General features: G+C 43.5%; 1 protein-coding gene across 1 annotated transcript in view; it reads right to left on the bottom strand.

Annotated features, from left to right (window-relative positions):
• The window catches only part of LOC122906777 (protoheme IX farnesyltransferase, mitochondrial), a 131494-nt gene extending 123385 nt beyond the window's left edge, over positions 1 to 8109 (bottom strand). The window contains exons 1-3 of the mRNA XM_044249138.1: positions 7959 to 8109; positions 3366 to 3499; positions 949 to 1270 (exon numbers count right to left, since the gene is read on the bottom strand). Coding sequence (XP_044105073.1) covers positions 949 to 1270; positions 3366 to 3499; positions 7959 to 8001 — 499 coding nt within the window. The 5' untranslated portion in view covers positions 8002 to 8109. The remainder of the gene's footprint in view (positions 1 to 948; positions 1271 to 3365; positions 3500 to 7958) is intronic.
• Positions 8110 to 22837: the final 14728 nt, after the last annotated feature.

Genomic DNA, 22837 nt, shown 5'->3' with positions numbered 1-22837 from the left:
AAAAGATTTTAAGTGGCTTTGGTCCCTGAGGAAAGAAGTTACCTGATATACCTTAAGGCTCAACTGTCTGGAAAAACAAACACACACCACTCTTTCCCTGGTCTTCTCTACTCTCCAAAGCCTCTCTGTCTCATCTGTTCATTTCGCCATGTTGACTCAGTGACACTGCTTTCCACTTCTTTCCTCAAAGAGTACCTGGTTTAGCTTTTTATTCCCCCTCTGTATTTCTTCTCCCTATTCTCGTCCAACAAGAAAAAGAGAGGCGGGGTCCTCAAGCTGCAAAATGTCCCAGGACGTACCTTCTGAACACAGTTAGCCCAGAGTAAGCTACTTCTAAGTTTAGCTCTGAGACAGGCTGATGACCATAAAGCTTTGCCTGACTCACAGATGCTATGACAACCAAATGACATTGTTACGTCTTAATACCTAATGCATACAGTAAAATTTGGTACAGTTCACTGACCTGAGGCCACACAATCTGGTTCCAGAGATACACTCTAGTCTTGGCATGCCTGGGACCATCCCAGAGGCCCTACGAGAAGCAACCCAGTAGAGTGCTCGGAGTCCCAGTGACCACAGGTGTGCAGGCCTTTTTGTTTTCAGAACTCAAAACACAACTCATTACCCCACTGCCATCTTTAAAGGAGAGCAGGCATAAGAACACAAAAGACAAGGAAATAAGCAGGATAGGCACTCCACTTTAACTGCAAATAAAAAAGACTAGTTTAGTACAATGTGTTTACTTCAAAACTATTTACAGTTCTGTGTAAACAGAATTTGGAAAAGCTGATTTTGAATCCCAAGTAAATCGAAGAGAAATTAAAAAATACTAATAGAAGACGGGTAGTCTCAAGATATTCCTTTTGATGCAGTAATAAAATCAGCATTTCGTTTAACTAAAAATAAAGTTTCGAGTAAGAACCTGACTGCCACAGAAAAACAAGGTACCTGTGAGTTTGATTTTGGACAGCCGCGCCAAAATTCCCGGCAAATCGTCCAGATGCAACTTCATCTCTTTCCAGTGCTTTTCATCCTTTATTTCTGTCCCCACATCTAGCGAGCCTTCAACTATGGAGGCCGATTCCAGTTCGAGCAATTCTTTTTCACCTGACTTTCTGGATAAAGGTAGGCTGGGGGGCGGAAGAGGTCTCATTTCACAGATTTCTGCTTTGGCCTGACCCAAAGGTGTTTTCTCAAGGAAAGGAGATGCCACAGGTTCTGGCTTCCGTTTTACTTGCTGGTTGAGGCTTCTGTTCAGTTGTGTGACATACTAAATAAGGAAAGTACGTGTTACTATAAACCCAAGGCCCCAAATGCTTATATATCGTTGTTGAGCTACGCCTTCCATCAGTCTGTTACAATAGTGGATCCCCTATATCTTTGTAAATACATGCTGAATTAATGAATATTTGAGTGTTTGTTAAATGGAAACAACTACACTAAGAGGTACAGTGAACCTAAGATGGTTCTTAATTCTATGGTTTAGAAAATCCTGGACATATAAGTTCCTTGAAAGAAAAATAGATTTCGTATTCCCTTCAACATGATCCCCAAAAAGGTACGAAATACAGTAGATAAAAAGGAAGTTCTCCCAAGTCAACCTGGTGACTTTCCACGCTTCTAGGCAAATAGTGCAGAGAAGGGCACGGCAGTAGGGAACACTTTAGGGCTCAGTGACGGGAAAGCACTGTGTCTGTGGAAAGAACGTGAGCTTTACCGTCTGACAGCCTCTATGGTTTGCCAGCAAGAAGCAGTAACTATTACTAACCTAGTGAGGCACTGTGTAGTTTTACATAATATAGGTCTTCATAGTCTATAAAGTATATATCTTATCTGTGCTTCTTAAAAAGTCTATTTAGGAAGCCGGATCATTATCAGTATCTCCTTCTTTAACTTACAGAAGAGAAAACCAAGGCTCAGAAATAAAGTGACAGAGTCAACAACCAGGGGCGCCTGGATGGCTCAGTGGGTTCAAGTCTCTGCCTTCGGCTCAGGTCATGATCCCAGGGTCCTAGGATCCAGCCCCACATCGAGCTCTCTGCTCAGCGGGGAGCCTGCTCCTTCCTCCTCTCTCTCTCTCTCTCTGCCTGCCTCCCCGCCTACTCTGTGATCTCTGTCAAAAAAAAAAGGAGTCAACAATCAGTTAGCTGTAAGTGGCCCTGGTTCTTGGAGCCACCCACTCTGATAACCACTTAAGAGACTTTTTTGTTACATCACAAAGACTTGAAATTATATGCACTAGTCCTAGAAAGGAATTAAGAACTCATGAAGGAGCCCAGAATTCTGTGTACATAAGAAAGGCATCATACATCCTTGAGTTTCTCTTCTCAATACTCACTATCCTTGATCCCCAACTTAAGAAATCTGAACATTTCCTGGAAATATAAATCCCTTATCAAAATAATGAGCTTCAGGGGCACCTGGGTGGCTCAGTGGGTGAAAGCCTCTACCTTCAGCTCCAGTCATGATCCCAGGGTCCTGGGATCGAGCCCCACATCAGGCTCATCGGGCTCTCTGCTCAGTGGGGAGCCTGCTTCCCTTGCTCTCTCTCTGCCTCCCTCTCTGCCTATCAAATAAATAAATAAAATCTTAAAAAAAAAAATATGAGCTTCATTAAGATTTTAAGTTAATTTTATATTTTTTACATTAGAGTAGGCATTCTAAGTTAAAAAAGAGAAGCATCAAATCAGATTTGAGATTATGAACTTGCTAACTGTTCATGCTTGCATCAATTTTGAGTTTTTAGTTAATATTTCTCCATTCTATACTTTTCTATTTAATGGCAAATATCCTCACTGGTAATTAAGAATAAGCTACCATATCGCCCACAGGATCATGAAGCCAACCTAGAGGGCCAGGACGTAGGAGTAATGCCCACTATAAAATACCTAGCAAATTCTAAAATCTCAATTTGCTTGAGTCTACTCAGAGGTGCATGCATTTAAAAGACTTTCAGATGCACTGCTGATGTAGGAAAACAGGAAGGTCACCCTGTTAATTATTTCTGTATCATTGATATATTCATAGAACTTTAAAGAATTTAAAGAGATGTATGATAATGGTTCAGCTTTTCCTAATTTTCTCCTAGGTGAAATATGCCAGAAGTTTTCAATCTTTCTCCAAACTTAATCAGTAAGTTCAAGATCATACTTTTAACCTCAAATGCCAGGATGACTCTGGTTTCAGTTAAGGATAATCAAAACAAGGAATTAAAGTTTTGGATAAACTCAAGAGGACACGAAATAAAAGTCTTTTCCAAGCGGTACTTCTTACAACTCTTCTTTTCACAGGAATTTCCCAAATTCCCTCACACAAAGAAAGGAAAGGCAGACAGCGACAGAGAGGGGATGGTCTTCCAAACATACCATGCGCCTGAGGAAGGTCAAGTGCTGAAATGTAATCCACTGCTTACTGACGCTCCTGAAAAGATGCACAAATGTGTGAGGGGATTCCTGCATCGCTCTTCTCTCTAGATACCGGACACATCCTCCTACCCGACCTGTAATAGAGAGAAGGGGAAGACAAGGTTCATAGGATTAGTGCTTCTCACCAAATGCTGACTGCGCCTACCCAGAAGCAAAGCCAGCCACCACTGTAAGCACGTGCGATGGGTCAGACCTCTGATCAGATTCGTGAAATCACCAACATGTATCAGCTCAATTCACTAAGAGGAATTCTTCCGCAGGGATGGGGCAATTTTTCATTTGGGGATCATTATGCTTTTATTATATGAAATGCTGAGATGACCACACTGAAGATCTTTTTGAGAAAAATATAAGACAATCAGTTCAATCACTTCCAAAGATAGCGGAAAATGAGAAACATAGGTTTTCTCAGTAAGTGACAATAAACTGGAAAATACATTTCAGATGAATGCTGGGGACATGCTGGGCAAGACAACTAACCAAAAGGGAGGGGAAAGCATCCTCAGTGAAGTTTGGGTCTATCAATCTAGGCAGGAAGAAGCCTATAGAGCTGAATCTGGCTTTTAATCAAACCAAACCTCTCAAATGTGACAACCCAATGCTTCTGTGTCAGGCCATGTAGGTGATGGTCCCATGGCTTCCATGACCCAAAGTCTTTCTCGTTCTCCACCACCTTCATGTCTCTCCTCTTGCTGTGTCTAGCCACTTTAAGACAATCATGTCCCACTGCATACTGTCCCCAGGAAATGCAACTGTGGGGGTAATTCCTAAGCTTTGACTCATTTCCAGGGTCATCATGCCTGCTTCCGACTGCTCTCCCAGTACCTCCACAAGGACGGGATTACAATTACAATGGCACCTTGGTGAGTCTTCTGTGGGAAACCCAGGATAGACATTACTCACCCACACATGTACCTGTAACTATGTACCTATGTACAACTATGTACATAGTCGTATACATAGTATAACTATGTACCTCTGTACCTATAACCATCACTCTCCACTCAGCACACCACACATTTCACAATTTGTTCGTCTTTGTTGATGCTTCTCTGGCTGGCTGTGCTTGCCTCCACTCTCTGCCTGTCAAATTTCCAAATCTCTTTTCAACTACTCTACCTTTTTTATGGCACTTCTTCTTGTCAACTGTTTCCATCACCATAGTTTTGGGTACTTGACGGCAAGGATTCTCCTTTCCTCACCTCTGCTACAACACTTGGCAGAGCACTTTCTCTACAACAGTGAGATCATGTTTGATGACTGGATTTTCTACGTAATTTACTCAGAAGGATCACTGCCCCTCTGGATACATGGCGATTATCTTAGACCGGAGGTAACTCACTTCCTCACTGGAGTCATACTCTCCAACTTCAGTTAATTAGGAAATGCTTATTTTCCATATATATGAATATGCATTGCCTGCACATGCATACAGGTAGGATCAGCAGCACTGAAATCAGTCCTCTGAAATTTCCTTTCAAATAAATCCTGATATCCAAGGGTTTGCTTGCTTTGTTTGACAGTGTACAATTTTCTTCTTTTGTCTTGACATTATTCTTTGGGAAGACAGGATTTTAATAATACAAGATCATGTGGGGGGGATGGCTGGGTGGCTCAGTTGGTTAAGGATCTACCTTTGGCTCAGGTCATGATCCTGGGGTCCTGGGATCGAGCCCCCCAAAATCCTTCAGGCTACCTACTCAATGGGGAGCCTGCTTCCCTCTCCCTCTCTTTCTGCCCCTTCCCCTGCTCATGTGCATGCGTGTACTTTCTTTTTCTCTCAAATAAATAAAACAAAAATATATAGATAAGAGATTATATCAAAAAACATCAAAGTTTTATTATTTAGGCCTTAATTTCAAAACCAGTTCCAAGGTCATTTAGTCCAATGAAAAATACAAGTTGCTGGGAGGGCAGAACCACGTTGGAAAATAACTCTCAAGGTTAAGTGGGTCAAAATGAGATTTTAGAGAATAGTAGTTAAGGAAAAAAAAAACAAACAGCTGGAAACTGCACTTTTAAATGATGAAAACACTTCATTCAGTCAAAACATGTTCCATTTCCATGAATCAGTGCTTAGAAACTGAAAGACATTTCAGCTCTGCGTAAACAAATGTAGGTTTGAAGATACCCAGAGCTTACAAGAGCTAACATTAAAAATCTGGAAACGTGACCATATCTACCATTCAACACCACACTGAGTCACAATGGTAGAGCTTTGCAAATGTGGTGCACAGACATGTAACTGTAGATCCTGAATTTCTCTTAATGGCGATAACATACTTTGAATTTTTAGAAGCAAAAGCAGCACAACCGCTAGATACCTGATACAGTCACACGTTGCCTTTCTGCCACCCCTTCCCGCCATGGTGCTTCCATATCAGATTCCTGTAATGATATTTCAAGTGGATCCTAGCAGTTTGTACAGGCCACTTACCAGCAGATTTTTTGGGAAGCTGTGTTCATGGTTTCAGGAAGCTTCATACCAGCATTGAAAAAGACTGATGCAGCACCAAACCATGCACAGCCAACTTACTAGAACTGGGGAACTCTGAGCAGTGAAGTGAGACTGTTCTTCTAGGAAGCTACAAGTACAGGACTGAAAGGCAGAGGAATGCACACCGGAAAACCTCCCAATAGAGGTAACAATTCAAGCGCTAAGCAAGGATGAGCTCCCTGAGAATCAGCGCCTAGGGTCATGATCAAAGCACACTCACAGTCAGGGATGACAGAAAAAGGAATCACAGACCTTCTTTTTAAAAAAAAACTTTTCATTATGAGAAATTTCAGTCACAGACCCAGCTTCAACAATTATTAAAACCATGGCCATTCTTGTTTCATCTCTACTCCCTCCCGCTTCCCACTCTCCTCCCCTCTTTTTGAACCAGAAAGGACCTTTGAGATCATCTCGTTCAACTGCCTCATTTTATAGATGAGTAAACTCAATTCCAGCAAACACAAATGATATGGCCTGAGATTACACAGCCAAAACAGGGCCATAAAATAACAACATGATAAGAGAAAAGGAAGAAAGGAGTTTCAGAGTCACTGTGATCAACAGTGCTCTGTGCTGCCAACAGCGTGTGACAGGTGAGGCCTAAAACCCGGATTTGAGGGGCGCCTTCATGGCTCAATGGGTTAAAGCCTCTGCATGATCTCAGGGTCCTGGGACTGAGCCCCGCATTGGGCTCTCTGCCTAGCAGGAAGCCTGCTTCCTCCTTCTCTCTTTCCCTGCCTCTCTGCCTACTTGTGATCTCTGCCTGTCAAATAAATAAATAAAATCTTTAAAAAAAAGAAAGAAAGAAAAAAACGGGATTTGACCAAAGAGGAGTCCCTGGCATCTCCTACCCATGTCCAACACAGACCAAAAGCAACACATTCCTCACACAGCCACTTGTTACCATAAAAACTACTTTACTATCATAAAAACAATCCCCAACCTCCTCTTTAACATTTCTTTAATTAATCACTCTAATGAATGGACAAATACGATTAATGGACAATTACTGAGAGTCGACAGTATAAACCAGGTACTGTTTTGGGCCGTGGGGGCACAGAGACCAGCCCGAGAGGAACTGACCCTAACCTTCACAGGGTTTTACATTCTAGTTGGGAGAAACACATAATAAACCTATATATAAATAAACAATTACAATGGCACCTAGGTAGCTCGGGTCATGAGTTCTGGGGTCCTGGAATGGAGCCCCACTTGGGGAAAATCCCTGCTCAGCGGGGAGCCTGCTTCTCTCTCTCCCTCTGCTCCCTGCCCACCCCATCATGCTCTAAGAAATAAAATCTTAAAAAAAAAAAAAATTACAGACTATGCTAACCATGGGGAAAGAAATAAGAGTGATGTGAGAAAAGAGGGGCTCTACCTTAAATAGGGTGGTCAGGGTAAGCATCTCTGAAAAGGTGCCACTTCAGCACCTACCATACTGAACATGTGGTCGTTACAGGTCCTTCAAGTGGGAGGATGGTACCAGGGCCCACGCTCATGGTAGAAACCCAAAAGTCTGAGAGGGTAACTGTAGCCCACTATCTACAGTTGTCATCCTCTGTATCACTTTATCTTTATCGTGACATCATCCTTGTCAGCACAACCCCGCTGTATTGGAACAAGGCTTCTGAGTGAGGGCAAAGCGCTCGCCAGTCCTTACAAGGGAGCTTACAAGTAACTTATACCTGTAACGAGGAACTGAGACTCTGACAAACCAAGAGACTCGTGCGGGCCCCGAGGTTCTATTCCATCCTCTCCACCAGCCTCCACTCGGAAAACCGAAAGCAGCCCCGGACACCACCCCTCCGGGAGAAGGGGACGGAGGCGGTGAGGACCACCGGGACCACAATGTAAGACTAGTCCCTAGCTCCACAGTGTCTTCACTTCAGGCTGCTCCAGAGGTCACTTCGCCCCCACCGGTGCCCAGCCGACCTCGTCAAGGGCTCCCAAGGTTGCAGCCAGCCGGAACCACGGCGTTGCACGTGGCCACAGGATGAGAATTTTCCCAAAGTCGTGCCCAAGGACCGGTGCCGTACCTGTCAGGAGGCGTGAGGAAAGAGTGTGCGGGGATACGGCCATAACGGAACAGTCCGGCCGCTCCCCGGGAAGCCCCTGTCCTCCTCTCTCCTCACCGGCTGCTGGGGGCCGCCATCTTCCTTCCCCGCCCACCCCCGTGGGAACGGGGCCGCTTCCTGTGCGTCACTTCCGGAGGGCGAGACGCGGAAGGAAAGGGCTGCGGCTGGCGGTGTTTGCCCCTGGGCGGGGGGGGCGGAGAGTGCCGGGCTGGAGGTCGGAGGCCTGAGGTTCCCTCGAGAATCGCGGAGAGCTCGGTGTGGCTAAGTCTCCCGGAAAAGAGGCCGCGCCTCCGTTCCCAGAGGTTTTCGGGACAGGGCTGGACTGCGGTCCCCGCGCGCTGCCATTTCAAGTCACGTCTGGGATGCTTCTTGCTCACGGGATCGTCGAGAGAAATAGGGTCTTGGGACTCTGCCTCCTCCCTCCAGTCTGATCAGTGGCAGTTTTACTCTGTTGGCTGTCAAGTGGGAGGACCGGTAGACTCGGGGTTTCTTGTCCCCGAGCCCCCTCCCCGGGGTGTGGAATCATCAAGAGTATCTCAGGATGTAGCAGGTGCGTGTGGAGGTCGGTTTCGGGGTCTGGTGAGAGGGTCGTAGTCGAGTCCTCCCTTCACCTCTGGTCTTGGGACCTGTTTGAGCAAATTCCGTAAGCCCCCTGAACTTCATTATCTAGCTGTACAACGGGGGTGATAACATCTGTTTTAGAAGATGGGTGGGGAGAATTAAATGTCTCTCTAATGGTAGCCAGGCACCTGCTATGTATAGGCTCTAATAAACGATCATTAGCGTTGTGACCACGAGAGCAGATCTCAGAAGCCTTTCTTTCCTCTTTTTTTTTTTAAAGGTAGGAGTTTCACAGGTAAAAGGACACTGAAGAAAAAAGGAAAAGAGGAGAGAAATGGGGAATTGCATTTTTTTTAAGGTTTTATTTATTTATTTGACAGATCGTAATCACAAGCAGGCAGAGAAGCAGGCAGAGAGAGGGGAAGGGAAGCAGGCTCCCTGCTGAGCAGAGAGCCCAATGCAGGGCTTGATCCCAGGACCCTGGTATCATGACCTGAGCCTAAGACAGAGGCTTTAACCCACTGAGCCACCCAGGCGCCCCAGGGAATTGCATTCTATATGCGCGATTCTGTCTTCATGGATAAGGTGATAGCCGTTTTGGTTCTTCTTAGCTAACCTTGCTAGACTCTGGATAGTAAGAGGCCCGCCCGGGATCTGTAGGAGCTCCCAGTAGGGGAGTGGGGGCTGGGAGAGGTTCGGTTAATACAGTCAGCATGATGGGGTCATGTAAAAGGTACTGCAGAAATACAGATGAGATAACAGTTCTGATTGGGTCAGGGAGGCAAGGTCTCAGAGATCTGAACTCTACTCAGTTGGAGGACAGTAGGTTTTACCTGCAGAGGTGGAAAAGAGCACTCCATGAAGAGAAAAATGGCATTAAATACCGTGTTGAACGTTTTCAAACTCCTGATACTTTATCGTGGGCCTTTATAAACATTTGATGTTCATATGCATGGCAAGTCTTTATGAATTAACAGGTTGAAGCTCAGAGTTTTCTGTGATCTGTCCAGCCTCCTAGCTACCGAGTTCCAGAACCAAGACCAGAACCTGTTCTTTCCACCATACCCTACAGCCTTATTCACTTGAGCCCCCTGAAGCGTCACAGCCTCTGTGATACATAAAACCCGGTATTTCAACCTTAGCTGTCTGTCAGAATCACCCAGAGGGCTTCCAGAATTACAGATGCCAAAGCCACCTACAGACCAATTAAATCAGAAGGGGTGTGGAATGGAAGGAAGAGACTAATATTCTTTTTAAAGTACCACAGGTGATTTTATGTGCGCAGAATGGAGAATTACTGGAGTTCAGCTTTTTTTTTTTTTTAACTTGACAACACAGCTATGTCTAGAAGGTTGATTAACCTGAATGTCATATTTCATATGCTCAGAAAATACAAATTCCCAGGTGCTCTTGGTTTATGATTGACAAGGTGTTGAATAGGCGTGTTCCTCTTTGGCTAACAGATTTTTTCCTTCATTGTAAATCCTTCCCAAAAATGGGGGCAAGGTATGATCAAGTACACAAATTAATGTACAAGTATTTATTTATTTATCTTTTCAAAAAAAAAACTTTACGTATTTATTGAAGAGGGAGAACAAGCAGGGGGCGTGGCAGGCGGAGGGAGAGGGAGAAGCAGGCTCCCCGCTGAGCAAGGAGCCTGATAGGGCGCTTAATCCCAGGACCCCGGGATCATGACCCGAGCCAAAGACAGACGCCCAACTGGCTGAGCCCCCCGGATGTCCCAGTTTATTGAGAGAAACCAGAGTGAATGCTTCATGTGAGACATGGCCTAAAAGATGAATACATCCTGGTGGGATTGGTCGAGTGCCATCATCTATCTAAATGTTTGTAATTAAGTTACCCCAGGTCGATAGTCTCAAAGCATACCCTCCTTAAAAGCAATGCCCGGAGGTACTGCTGGGAAGAACAGGGCTCCATGGCTTTACAATGATTTGGCCACCCACAGCTGCAAGAGAGGCTGTGATTAGCTTGGGCTAGTCACAGCCCATCACTGGGGATCTTGACACATTTGCTGTCCCAAATCACATCAAAGTAATGTTAAATCTGGGGAAGAGGTGAGGAATGGAGTTTGGGTAAGCAACTAAAAGAGTCTGCCACAGGGGCACCTGCGTGACTCAGTTCATTGGGTAACTGACTCTTGATTTCGGCTGAGGTCATGATCTCCCGGTCATGAGATCCAGACCCGCATCAGGCTCTGTTACTGAAATTCTCACCCTCCTGCCTCGGCCCCTCCTCCCCTGCCCCAGCTTCACTCGCACTCTCTCTCTGTAAAAGTCTGCTGCAATTTTGTTGAACCTGCTGTTTTAGAATTCAAGCCATTTTGTGAAATGCCATGAAAACTTGGGAAATGCTGGCCTTACAACACACCACACACACACACACACACACAGAATTTGGGGAATTGAAGTATGTTTGTATTGACATTTTTTGCTTAGTCTAAGGTGAATCAGACTTCCTGACTTGAAACTACCACGTTTCATTAGACTTACTTTTACTGGACAGGTTTCTTTGGAAAACACCATGTAGAAGCCCTGTCCTTCACAATGTCGCCTAATGGGACTTGCAGAGGTAGGCCACAGACATCTGTAGAGCTCAACCTTTTCATTTCACAGATTCGGAAAGTGAGCTCCAGAGAGGTAAATTTACTCTAAGTGGTGAAACCTCCTCTACAGACATCCAGGCCAGCGTTTTTCTGTCTTGCTATATTATCTCTCTCATCCCTTACTCTACCTGTAGTTACATTACTAATAAAATGACGTAAGGTGTGGATGTTAGCAGGTGTGCTGCTTAGACCTCAGCTTTTAGAAGGATGGTCACAGAGATTAAAATCATTGGGTTTCAGGGCATCTGAGTGGCTCAGTCAGTTGGGTGTCTGCCTTTGGCTTGAGTCATGATCCTAGGGTCCTGGGATGGAGCCCCACATCAGGCTCCTTGCTCAGCAAGGAGCCTGCTTCTCCCTCTTCCTCTGTCTTCTGCTCCCTTTGCTTGTGCTCGTGCTCTGTTTCTCTGTCAAATAAAGAAATAAATAAAATCTTTAAAAAAGAAAAACACTGGGTTTGACTTCACATCTTTGGATTTAGTCTTTTGAGATTTCTGGCCTCCAGATTTTCCTCTCTCGGAATCTACTGCCACGACCCATCACCTTTGATGGTTCTTCGGATCCTATGACTTTTGGGAGTGTGTGGTGACAATAGAGGCCTAGGTATGTTCCTTGCCTGAGAGAGGTCCCCAGCTTGGAAAGGGGTCCAGAAGAAGGGTGGATGAGTCTGATGCGTTCCCACCAGGTCTAGCTCGGCTCACCGGAGTTAGAGCTTCCACATAAATGGGTATGTCCAGAACCTTAATGTAATCATGAGCAGTGGCTTTTAACTGCCCTTGGCCTCCTTTGGAGGCTTAGTAAAGGTCAACTGCTGCTACAGTGGGCATCGCAGCTGTGGGGAACCGGGGAGTATTTCAGGGCCCTGCCTTCGGCCGTCTGTCTCAACATGATAGCTCCTCCAAGTCAGGTCCGGTCAGGAGAGAGAAGTCACACCGATTATTTGAACAGGGAATTTAACATCAGGATCAGCACATACTAAATTGTTCACCAGGTAATCAAAAGCATAAAGAGCAATCTCTCTGGTGTCACAGAGGCAGTCCCTGCAGGAAGCAGCTACCACCTCTCCAGCTGGGGGAAAATAGGAAGAGGTCAGGGTTATTGCAATGCAGAAACTTCGAGGAACAGGAGCCCTGCATGACCAGCACTGGTCTCTGGGGGCGTGGATCTGACCATGCTCGTTCTTGAAGCACCCCAGGCTCAGCTGCTGCCGGAGTGGAGAGGTCTGGGGGCGAGGTGTGCAGAGCCACAGGCAGTCCCGCGGCAGATAGGATGAGGGAGCCCCTTCTCCCTGTCCTAGCCTTGCAGCACTGCTGTCCCTCATTGCCAGAGCCAACCCCTGAGCCGGCAGGAGTGTGGCTTCCCAGCTCCCAGCTCCAACACCACTGAGGCCAGAATACAAGGTAGACTCGGGGTCAGGGCAGAGAAATGGCTGCGAGTTCTTACTTGAATAGATGTTCCACTCAAAGTGCGGCTTAGAGTTTACAAATCAGGCTCGCATGAGCTTGAGCAGTTCAAATCAGTTCCTCCAGCCTGCCAGTAGTTCCTTCAGGGTAACTGATAACATCAGGATAGATCTGAGTCCAAGATCGTGCCCATCAGATCCAACACCTCGGCTCCAACCAGCTGCACTTTTCCCTCTCAGCTCCCTGGGGCTGCTTCCATACGTGAGTTTTGGGATACCAGAAGGGAAAAGTGCAGTCCCAGAATGTGGAAAAAAGAAAAAAGCAGCAGAAAGATACACGCTAGGAAATTCTATTCACCGCCAAGGCCTTCTGCCTTCTTAAATAACACTCTAACTCTGTGAAGGGAAGCAAGATACCCAGGGCCTTAAGACAGTCAACCTGAGTACGTTTGGTCACATTTCCCAGAGTTTTACTGAAGATGGCCACATCACACAGTCTGGCTCGAAAGATAGGAGTCATTTTGTTTACTGCTGAGAAAAGCCAGGCATGCCAAGGAGGATGCTTTCTTGGCACTTCCTCTTCATTTTCAGGAAGCAGGGCTGAGGACATATTTCCCGGCCCTAGGGCAGCTATATTGCCAACTATGAAGTGACAAGCTTGAGGACAAGAAGACAAGCAGTAGAAGGCAGCGTGGAAGAAACAGCCCAGTTTCTGTGTGAAATAGTGAACCAGGGGCGCCTGGGTGGCTGAGTCAGTTAAGCGTCTGCCTTTGGCTCAGGTTATGATCCCAGGGTTCTGGGATCAAGCCCCCAGTTGAGCTGGGCTCTCTGCTCAGCAGGGAGTCTGCTTCTCCTTCTTCCTCTGCTCCCCTCTCTGCTTGTGCTCTCTCTGTCTCTGTCTCTCTCTGTCTCTTTCAAATAAAATATTTTTTTAAAAAAATTGTGGAGTCACTGCCCCAAGTCTGGAACGTCCATTGCAGACTTACTGCTACAAGCATATTGTCATGCTTAAGCTACTGTGTAGTTTCCTGTTCTTTGCATTCTGGATGATCAATTTCATGAGCAGGACAGGGGAGCTGACCAACTTGGCATTGCGGCTTGCTGAGGACAGGTGACGTGGAGAAACAGCTGGTATCATGCCAGATATCCAAAAAGCATGTCCTGTTCAACAGAAAATAAAACAAATTTGAATATGGTGGCTGTTTCTAATTCGATAAAAACCCACAGTGGTTTGAATGACACTAAAATAAAAGAAGCAATTTTGTGTAGATGCGTTTCCTGTCCTTTTGCTTGTTATTTTCTGTGCACCTGATTCCTTTGATGATGTCAACACACCTTGCTTCCCCACATCAGGAGAGCATTCCTTTCCTGGTCCCCTCCTCAGCATCCTGGGGCCCCGTGGAAGAATATAATGAAATGTTTCAAGAATAGCAGGAAACACATCCTTCGGGGCAATATTCATTGAGAAAATCATAACCGACTGAGAGCATCCTTAAACATTTTCTATTAGCTACTAGCAACTCTTAAAAATGATTCTTTAGTATTTTGGTTAGATGACCTGTCAATATTATGAAAATAGAGAATTTCAGGATATAAGGAGACCTGCTAAAGGCAAATTAATAAGAAGAATCCCAAAGAAGTTATCCACAACAATTAATTATTCATTTATAAGCTACCAGGAAAGCATGGACATCACATCTTTTCTAAAATGAGTTACTATGCTCACTTACGGACTTTCCTTCTCCCTCTATTTTTACCTTTAAGGCAGTCAAGAGCAGAAAATGAAGATGTTGTGACCTTTTTTGAAATAAAGATCAATGCATGTTTGCAGAAACATGTCATTGAGTTAGCACCTCCTGTGTGTTAAATGCTTGGTCACGGCATCGCCTTCACTTCCCCCAAGAACCCTGATATGTGTTATTCCCATTTTTTGATGAGAAGAGCTTGAAATTGTCAGAGGTTAAATAGTTTTTCTCAAGTTCTCACAGCTAGGAAGTAAGTGCCATGACCAGAATTTAAACCTCTCTGATTCCATGTGTTCTTAATCCAATACTGGACCGTCTCCCATATTTTATATATTATGGAGCCCTCATTATCTGGTGTTTTTCATACCAGCCTGGAGTTTCACATTTCATCAAACTATTGAAGTTCTTGAAGTTCAGCCTCAAAAAACTACTTGATTTTACATTTTCTGACTTGGGTTCAATTTCCTTTGACCTCGGTTTCCATATTTATAGAACAGGAATAGTAATACCAGGTCTACCACTTAAATTACATGGCACTTTCAGTACTTAATGAGAGTTCACGTCTGGAGGTCTACCTAGGAGCGGCTGAATCAAAAAGTCTTTGGGGGTGGGCCTGGGAATCCACAGTTAATGACTTCATTATTTTATAAAAATTGTATAAGCTTTGTAAAAAAAAATGTCAAGAGCATAGAAAAAGATTAGATGTGCCAGAATTTGTGTATCTCGTCCCATCTCATTTTAACTTCTCAATTAGTCTACCAAATTATTGTCCACATGTCATAGATAAAGTAATTGTAGTTCAAAGTCTTTGAGAAGTCTGCATTCATTTCCCAGAGCCTCCATAACAAAGGACCACAAACTGGGTGGCTTAAAGCAACAGTTGCATATTGTCTCCCAGTTATGGAGGCTGCAAGTTTGAAATCAAGGTCTTGGCAGGGGCTATGTTCCTTCTGAAGGTGAGAAGAAAGAAGAGGAGGACTTTCCTTGCCTCTTTCAGCTTCTGATCACTCCAGGCATTCCATTCCTTGGCTTGGGGCAGCGAAACTCCCATCTCTGCCTCTGTCTTCATGGGGCCATCTTCCTTCTGTGTTTGTCTGTGTCTTTACATGGTGTTCTCTCTCTCTCTCTCTCTCTCTCTCTGTGTATATGTGTCCAAATTCCCCTTTTCTTATAAGGAAACAAGTCATTGGATTAGGGCCCACCCTAATGACCTCAACTTTATTTGATTACATCAGCAAAGTCCCGACTAAGGTCATGTTCATGGGTACTGGGGAGTAGGACTTCAACATGTCTTTTTGGGGGACACAGTTTGACCCATAACACTGCCCCACCTACAGTGGCTAGTGATGTGTGGAACTAGGTCCAAGCTTAGGTGATGACAGCACCTTTCTCCTTGGCCATCAACCAGCACACATGCCATCTCAGTAGATCCACTGGAGGAATTATACCACAATGCGTTGAGAAAGGGAAGAAAAAAAAATCTTGCAACTTTCAGTAAAAATTTATTTGCAAGAGGACCAAACTTTGGGTTGGTCTCAGACATTTCCTCTGCAACAGTTAGATGCCAAATGACTCCACGGGGTTTTGAGGTGGAAAAAGTTATGAGCTTAGAACTTGATCGGTGATTTGTCTTTCAGTGGGACAGGCGGGCGTTCTCAGAAATACGAGGGCTCAAAATATATTCCACTCGTTGAAAAACTATTTGAAGATACATTCCAGTGGTTCACAGGGTTTGGGATTATATAGACCACAAGACATTTCAAAAATAATTTACAGACCAACACAGCAATTGCCAACTCTTAACCTTGTGAAGGCGTTTAAAACATATCAAACTACCATCTAGCGTACATAGAACTGCTCCATAAAAGACAGATCATTTTAATGCCAAAAATATTAAAAGGGTAGAATCTGATAGCTACTTAAATTGAATAGTTTTGCTTTATGAAAAAAAAAATTACTCGTATGTGATATATTTGACCCCAGAGTTAGTGAAGAACTTTTTTCCACAGATAAGATCTCATTCACGAATGGGTATTTGAAAAGCAGGAACTGATGGGAACACAAGGAAGGACATCAGCTGAGAGCTGGCTAGCATTCGTGATTTATGCAACTGAGGGAAAAATATTATTTGAAACTGACTGTAAGCATTTCCATTTTCTAAGGAAATATTATTTTCAGTGGGAAAATAAATCTTGGGAGCGCTACTCCCTTCCACCGGCAGAGGATGGCGAAGGGTAGAGAAGGAGATAACTTGCTCCCTCAACATCTGGGTTTCCACTTAATTTTTCCAAGTTCTCATGAAAATATTCATGAAAGGACCACTAGTCTAAAATGATGACTTGCACTCACACATTTAATTAATTCTCCCCTCTCCCCCGCAATTTTCTATGAAAAGAACATGTGTGCATGTGAAATCAGGGGTAGTGCCCACTTGGCTAGAATTTCTAAGAACTCCTGCAAATGAGTACATAGGTGAGGCCAGACTGAGAAAAGAGCCCATCAGTCCCTGATTCATGACACAGAAAGGGTGAGACTCACGTCCGGAGAACAAGGAGGGGCCACAAAGCAAAATTCAACCAGTTTCTCCCTCCCCGGACTTAGAGTTAGAGGGGCCGGGAGCCAGGACAAACAATCTGGGAGTGAGTGTATCAGGTACAAACTCAGAGACTGCTTGAAGCCTTCACTCTCCATTCAACTTGGAATGAGTTTCTCGGCTCAGGAAAGCAGGGCATCAACCAAACTGGCTTAACACAGAGGAAGTGGATCTGCAGTTAGGAAATACTGCCCTGGAGCGTTGCCCTGAACCCCAGGCTGAGTGAGAGCTAGAACTGCAATCCGGACTAGAAGCTTTTAGGAGCCGGAGTGAAGTCCTACCTTATGTCCTAGTAGGCAATGGAGCTCCCATCCCTATCCAGCAGAAATTAACATTATGGTCAATGAAAACGAGATTGATTCCCTTATCACAATGCTAAGAGTCATGTCAACACTTCTGAGGGAGAAAGTTGCAACCATTACTAAGGCACTATACTGTGCTAACCAAAGGTAAACCAAAGGTTTGTGTCTTGCACACTTAAAGCTTGACACAGACTGGGTGACTTCCAAGATCGCCATCCTCCAGGCTGAGACTCAAGGAACTAGGCTGGTTCCACCTTGTGACTATGACTCGAGATGTGGCCTCTATGGTCATCACCATAGAGGAAGAGAAAGGGAAAGGACTCACATATCATCTTAATTCCCTCTGATCAGAAAATAGATCAGAAATCTCTTATATTCCCAACTCATGGCTCAGAACTAACCCTAACCCATCCCACATAATTAAAATGAGTGAAAAGACATACCATCTCTCTGTATTAGGATAAATAATAATCGTCCTGCTGTTAATTCTCTCCAGTAAAATCTATGGTTGTAACGTAATCCCAGACACAATGCCTGATTCCAAAATGTTTGATGAAGAATAAACAGAATAGTTAAAAAGTCAAGGAAACAGCAAGAATAGCTGAAAAAAAAAGGAAATAAAATGGAACGACATAGGGCTCCCCATTAAGGTATTAAAACATAATGGAAAGGACCAAGAACTAAAATAACTTGGTGGTACTTGCCCAAGAATAGATAGCAAGATCATTGAAAAAGAATAGAAGTCTGAGAACAGACCAAAGACTCTATAAGTATTTTGCATATTTAAATAATGTCGATAGGTTGAATCAGCATGGAAATGAGTGGGGTTTTTTTTAAGTTTTTATTTGAATTCCAGTCTATTAACGTATTGTATAATATTAGTTTCAGGTTTACAATATAGTGGTTCAACAATATAGTGGTTCAACAATCAATATAGTGATTCAACACTTGCATCTAACACCCAGAGCTCATCACAAGTAAGACTGCTTACGTTAAAAACAGTGTAGGGGAGTGCATGGGTGGCTCAGTCGGTTAAGCATCTGCTTTCGGCTCAGGTCATGATCTCAGGGTCCTGGGATTGAGTCCCGCATTGGGCTCCCTGCTCAACAGGAAGTCTGTTTCTCCCTCTCCTGTGATCTTTCTCACTTTCACTCACTCTCAAATAAATAAGTAAAATCTTTAAAATAAAAGCAGTGTAGGGAACTACTGAATTATCCCTTGGGAGAAAAAAAGATGTCTATTTCTCACATTATTCTCCAACATTTATTTTGGGTGGATTAAAATTTTCTAAGGGTTAACAGAAGAAAATATAAGCTTGGGAAGTGTAGTCTAAGGGTACAACTTAAGTCATAGAATCCATAAAGAGAAAGGCACATGCATTTTTAACCTAAAAATTTAAAACTTTGTGTTCCAAAGAACAAATCAAGGTAAAAGGCAATCAAAATGAGGAAAGAAATGGCATCACATAGGAGAGACAAGGAAATACCACCATGTTAAAATGTGAACAGCCTTAGGAGAAATACTAAACACACAAAATTATATGAACAGTGAGGAAGATGATATATTTTTTAATAAACAGGATAAAACTTCAATATCATTAATGTAAGAGAAGTAAAAATTCCTAAGAAAGAAAAAGTGATACAGTGCCCTACCTGTTGAATTGGCACAGATGAAAAAAAAGAAGAAGAAGAAGAAGAATCATCATCACTCAGTGCTCTTAGAGTTTAGGATAATAAGAAACATAGGTTTGTATCCTCTCTCTGGAAGGTGATTTGTTTTAGAAGCCTCAAAGAGTTCTAATCTGTGCATTCTATTTCTAAGGGTTTATCCTAAGGAAATAATGATGGATTTGTAGAAATAATTATCTATTAAAATATTTATCCAAGCTCAGTTTCAGGAGCAAAAATGTGAGAGCAGCCGGAGTATTCAGTTCTTGGTAAATATCCAGTAATATGTCTTGACTGAATAAATTGTTTTACGTCCATATGGGCAGACATTGTAAATATTGTTGTAAAGGTTGTTTATAAGCATTAAAATATTCATAGGCTCTTTTTGAATGAACAATGCAAGTTACCTACAGTATGTTCCTATTTTTAATTCTGAAGAGTTTATACAGGCATTAAAAATTCTAGAAGCATATGTTCAAAATTAGCAGTGGTTCCTCCTGGTTGGTAGAATTAAAGCCTTTTTAAATATTCCTTTTGATTGTATTTTAAAACATATTATACAATAAGCATGCCTTAATTTAAAAAAATGGACAAGGTAGAGGGGAAAATAATTGTGGGACCCTGGGAGGGCCCCTTGCCAAGATCAGGAACGTGGATCAACAAAGAGAGAATGACTGTTTCGCCCCTATGGCTGCCTAAAAACACATATTTCAGAGTCGGCTGCATATTTTGCGGTAGCTTTGGATTCCCAGGGCTGAGTTTTGCAAACAAGTTTAGCAAAGTACAGCGTGTGCCCCTTCAGGTGGTTTCTGGAACTCCTCAGGTATGGGTAACGCTAGCTCATTTATCTTTGGATGAGTCTGTATGGAGGGCTGAGGTGTTGACAGAGCCTGAGCTGAGAACAATGTTTATTTATATCTGCACACAATAATTCATGTCTCTCTAAATGTAGGACGCTCTCCTAATTTGCTCACAGTTTGCAAACATTTGCAGTTCTCTCCACTGGTGATCTCTCGTTTGGTTTGGCTGGGCTTGAGCAAATGGTGAGGAACATGACAGCGAATGTTACTAAATGCTGTGATTCATTCACGGAAAGGGAACATTTGCTTCTACGGATATATGCTGGAAACGCTGAGATTTGTACCTTGACAACTAATTAGTCTGCAGTGTTTGTTCTAGAAGATGTTTTTAACTGTGTGTGCGTGTGCGTGTGCGTGTGTGTGGCCATTTGGGGTCCTCCATAATGTCCTGGTTAGATGGTAAACCATTTGTAGCTATTGAACACCTTTACAGAATGAAAATTCCTATAAGCCTAGGTTTGCTATGGAAATTTTCAAATATATAAAAAGCAAAGAAATTTGCATAATAACCCTCCTCAAATACAGGTAAGGGTAATTGCTTCAACTACCATCAATGCATGGCCAATCTTATTTTCTTTATAATCCCAACCACCCTCCCCACACTGATTGTTAGATGCTGCTGAGGGGGCTTTCAAGACAGAAGTCTTAGACTCCAATAAGTATTGTGACTTGTAGGGTGAGAAAGAACACAGCAGAGGCGTTGGGAGTCAGGTGGACCTGATCTGAATCAGGCCGAACCCATACAATCTGATGGTTGATTGATCTTAGCCCATTGAACTTTTCTGACCCTCATCTGTAAAATGGAATTATAGTGTATAATTTGTAGGACAACCAAATTAAATCCAAGGTACCCATGCAGTTCCAGGCATCATTCTTGGTATCCAGCAGGTTCTTAAAGTTACTTTATTACTCTTCCTGTTCCTCTCTCTAGAGTAGAGCATCTAAAGTATAGATAGTCCTTGACAATATTAAAATTCCCAAATAGGCCAACGAGCAGTCATGATCCACTTGCTGAGGTCATTAGCCAGGAATGAGTGCCTTTTGAGAGTAAAATCTGCAACTGGTTGTTGTATCTGGCACAAACTGCTGCCTTCTCAGTGTAAATGCTGAATGCATGCATACCAACATTGTCCAAAATTTCACCAACATTGGCCTGAACAAATGCAAGGAAATCTCCCCATTAGCTAGCCATTTATTTGGGTTAATTCTATAGAGGCAAATGAGGGGATCGCTGTGTTCGTTCTCATTAGCCGAGTCAATGAGCTTTTCAGCCTTGGTTGTCAACCTTCCAGCAAGGAAATGCAAAACAGAGCAGGTATATTTCGGTGGGAAATTAGGGTGTTAGGGAAAGCAGGAAGCCTGAGAAGCTACATCTCAGGGTGGTTCGAACTTCAAATGAATTGAGGTGGGGGTGAGGTTGGGGTACAGAGACAGTGGGGTTTTGATTAGATGGGGGAGATATGGGAGCACGATTCCCCTGGATAGCGTGTGCTGAGTAGGAATAAAAGTCACCAAACCTGGCCCCAAGGAAGACCGTGGATAAACGTTAACATGTGTTCCAATCTGGTTTAGTGCGAACACAGTGAAAATGTCTAGCTCAAAATTAAAAGAGTAAGGTATTTTGGAAGAAGCCCATTAATTTCTTGATCATTTTTCCCAATTAAATGCTGATCAGAGACAAGTCACTCTGCCCTAATGAGTATTGTCTTTTCATCTTGGCTTTGAGAAATGGGTTTGTCGCTCGTGTTGACAGGATATACTTATTAGTAACTGTACTTTTGGTGGCCACAGAAGTGTGCTACTTAGATCTCCTTCGAGGAAGAGCTTGCTGGTCACCTGTAAGGAGTTCAGCTAGCGGACAGCCTCCAATGCCAGCACCTTCAGAATCCAACCCAGCTTTTGAGCGGACACCATATTCTTTATAGAAATGTCCCAACCAGTGACTGAGCATGATGTGAATACTAGGGCTTGGCCATTTCTGCTGCATGTGGGGTTCTTCCAGGGCTCCCCACTGGATTCACCTAAGCCTTGTCAAATCTGTAACATAATCTGAGGCTTTCCCTGGGCGTCCTGCTTCCCTCCCCTTTTCCCCCAAAAGTCAGATCTCCCTCAATACCTCTAAGCTTTCTCTGTCCCATTCTGCTTCCTGCCCCTTTTTATTGTTCATAGTCATCCCACACCTTCCACTAACAAGCTCACAGTCCTAACTTTGTTCCAGAGGATCTACCTGAAGCATGTGGTACGACACCTGCCTTCTAAAACTACAAGGAACTATCTCATTTGTAACAAGATAGTAGCAAACCCCAAACATAAATGCTTAATTTGCAAAAATTTATGCCAGGTGAAAAAACAGCCATATTTAAAAAACAAAACAAAAACCACAACAACTTTCCATTATGATAGTATCCTTTCATCCCGGAGCTAACATTTCACAGTTTTCCTTAAAAGACCCATATTTCCCTTGGCCATGTCTTTCATGTCCACTTACATGATGATATTATCCCTTCCCAGCCTTCTTTCCAGAATGAAGAATATGATTCTTTCATTTTACCCTTCTCGATCAGGGCCTTGATCTTATAACTTTTCCTTCTCCAAGTTTTCTGGAAGGTTTTCGAAAGTTTTCTTTAAAGTGATGCCTTACATGGAATCAAGACTAGAAAAGTCTCTATGTTGAAGTTATCTGAGTCCACATGGCACATTCACTATCTAGTTCAGCTAGGATTCAACGTTTATTTATAAGGGCCCAGCATCCAATAAGAATTATGCTTTGTTGCTAATAATGTCCCAAATTAAAAATAGAAAATTTATAGAAATCCAGAATGTGATGACTTTGTAAAGTCAACTTTAAGTCGTAGGAAACTACATAATGCAGAATCCCTTTTTCTGTATGTCCCTGGTTTGAGTGGGTCCCAGGGAGGTTCTTTGGGAGGTTTTGGGAGGAGAAGGTCCACAGCCACCATTTTGTAGCTCATACATGTTATCACTTATTTGGTGGCTCACCTCAGTGGCATGAGGCAAGCACCTGGGCCCACAGTTGTTTGACTTTTTCTTGGATCCTCCTTTCGCTTCTTGGATGCCTGGGTCAAGTAG

This window comes from Neovison vison, chromosome 5, assembly GCF_020171115.1.
Source record: "Neovison vison isolate M4711 chromosome 5, ASM_NN_V1, whole genome shotgun sequence".
NCBI classification, from domain to species: Eukaryota; Metazoa; Chordata; class Mammalia; order Carnivora; family Mustelidae; genus Neogale; species Neogale vison.
The sequence above is the reverse complement of the archived record's forward strand: the minus strand, read 5'-3'. Positions and strand labels throughout refer to the sequence as shown.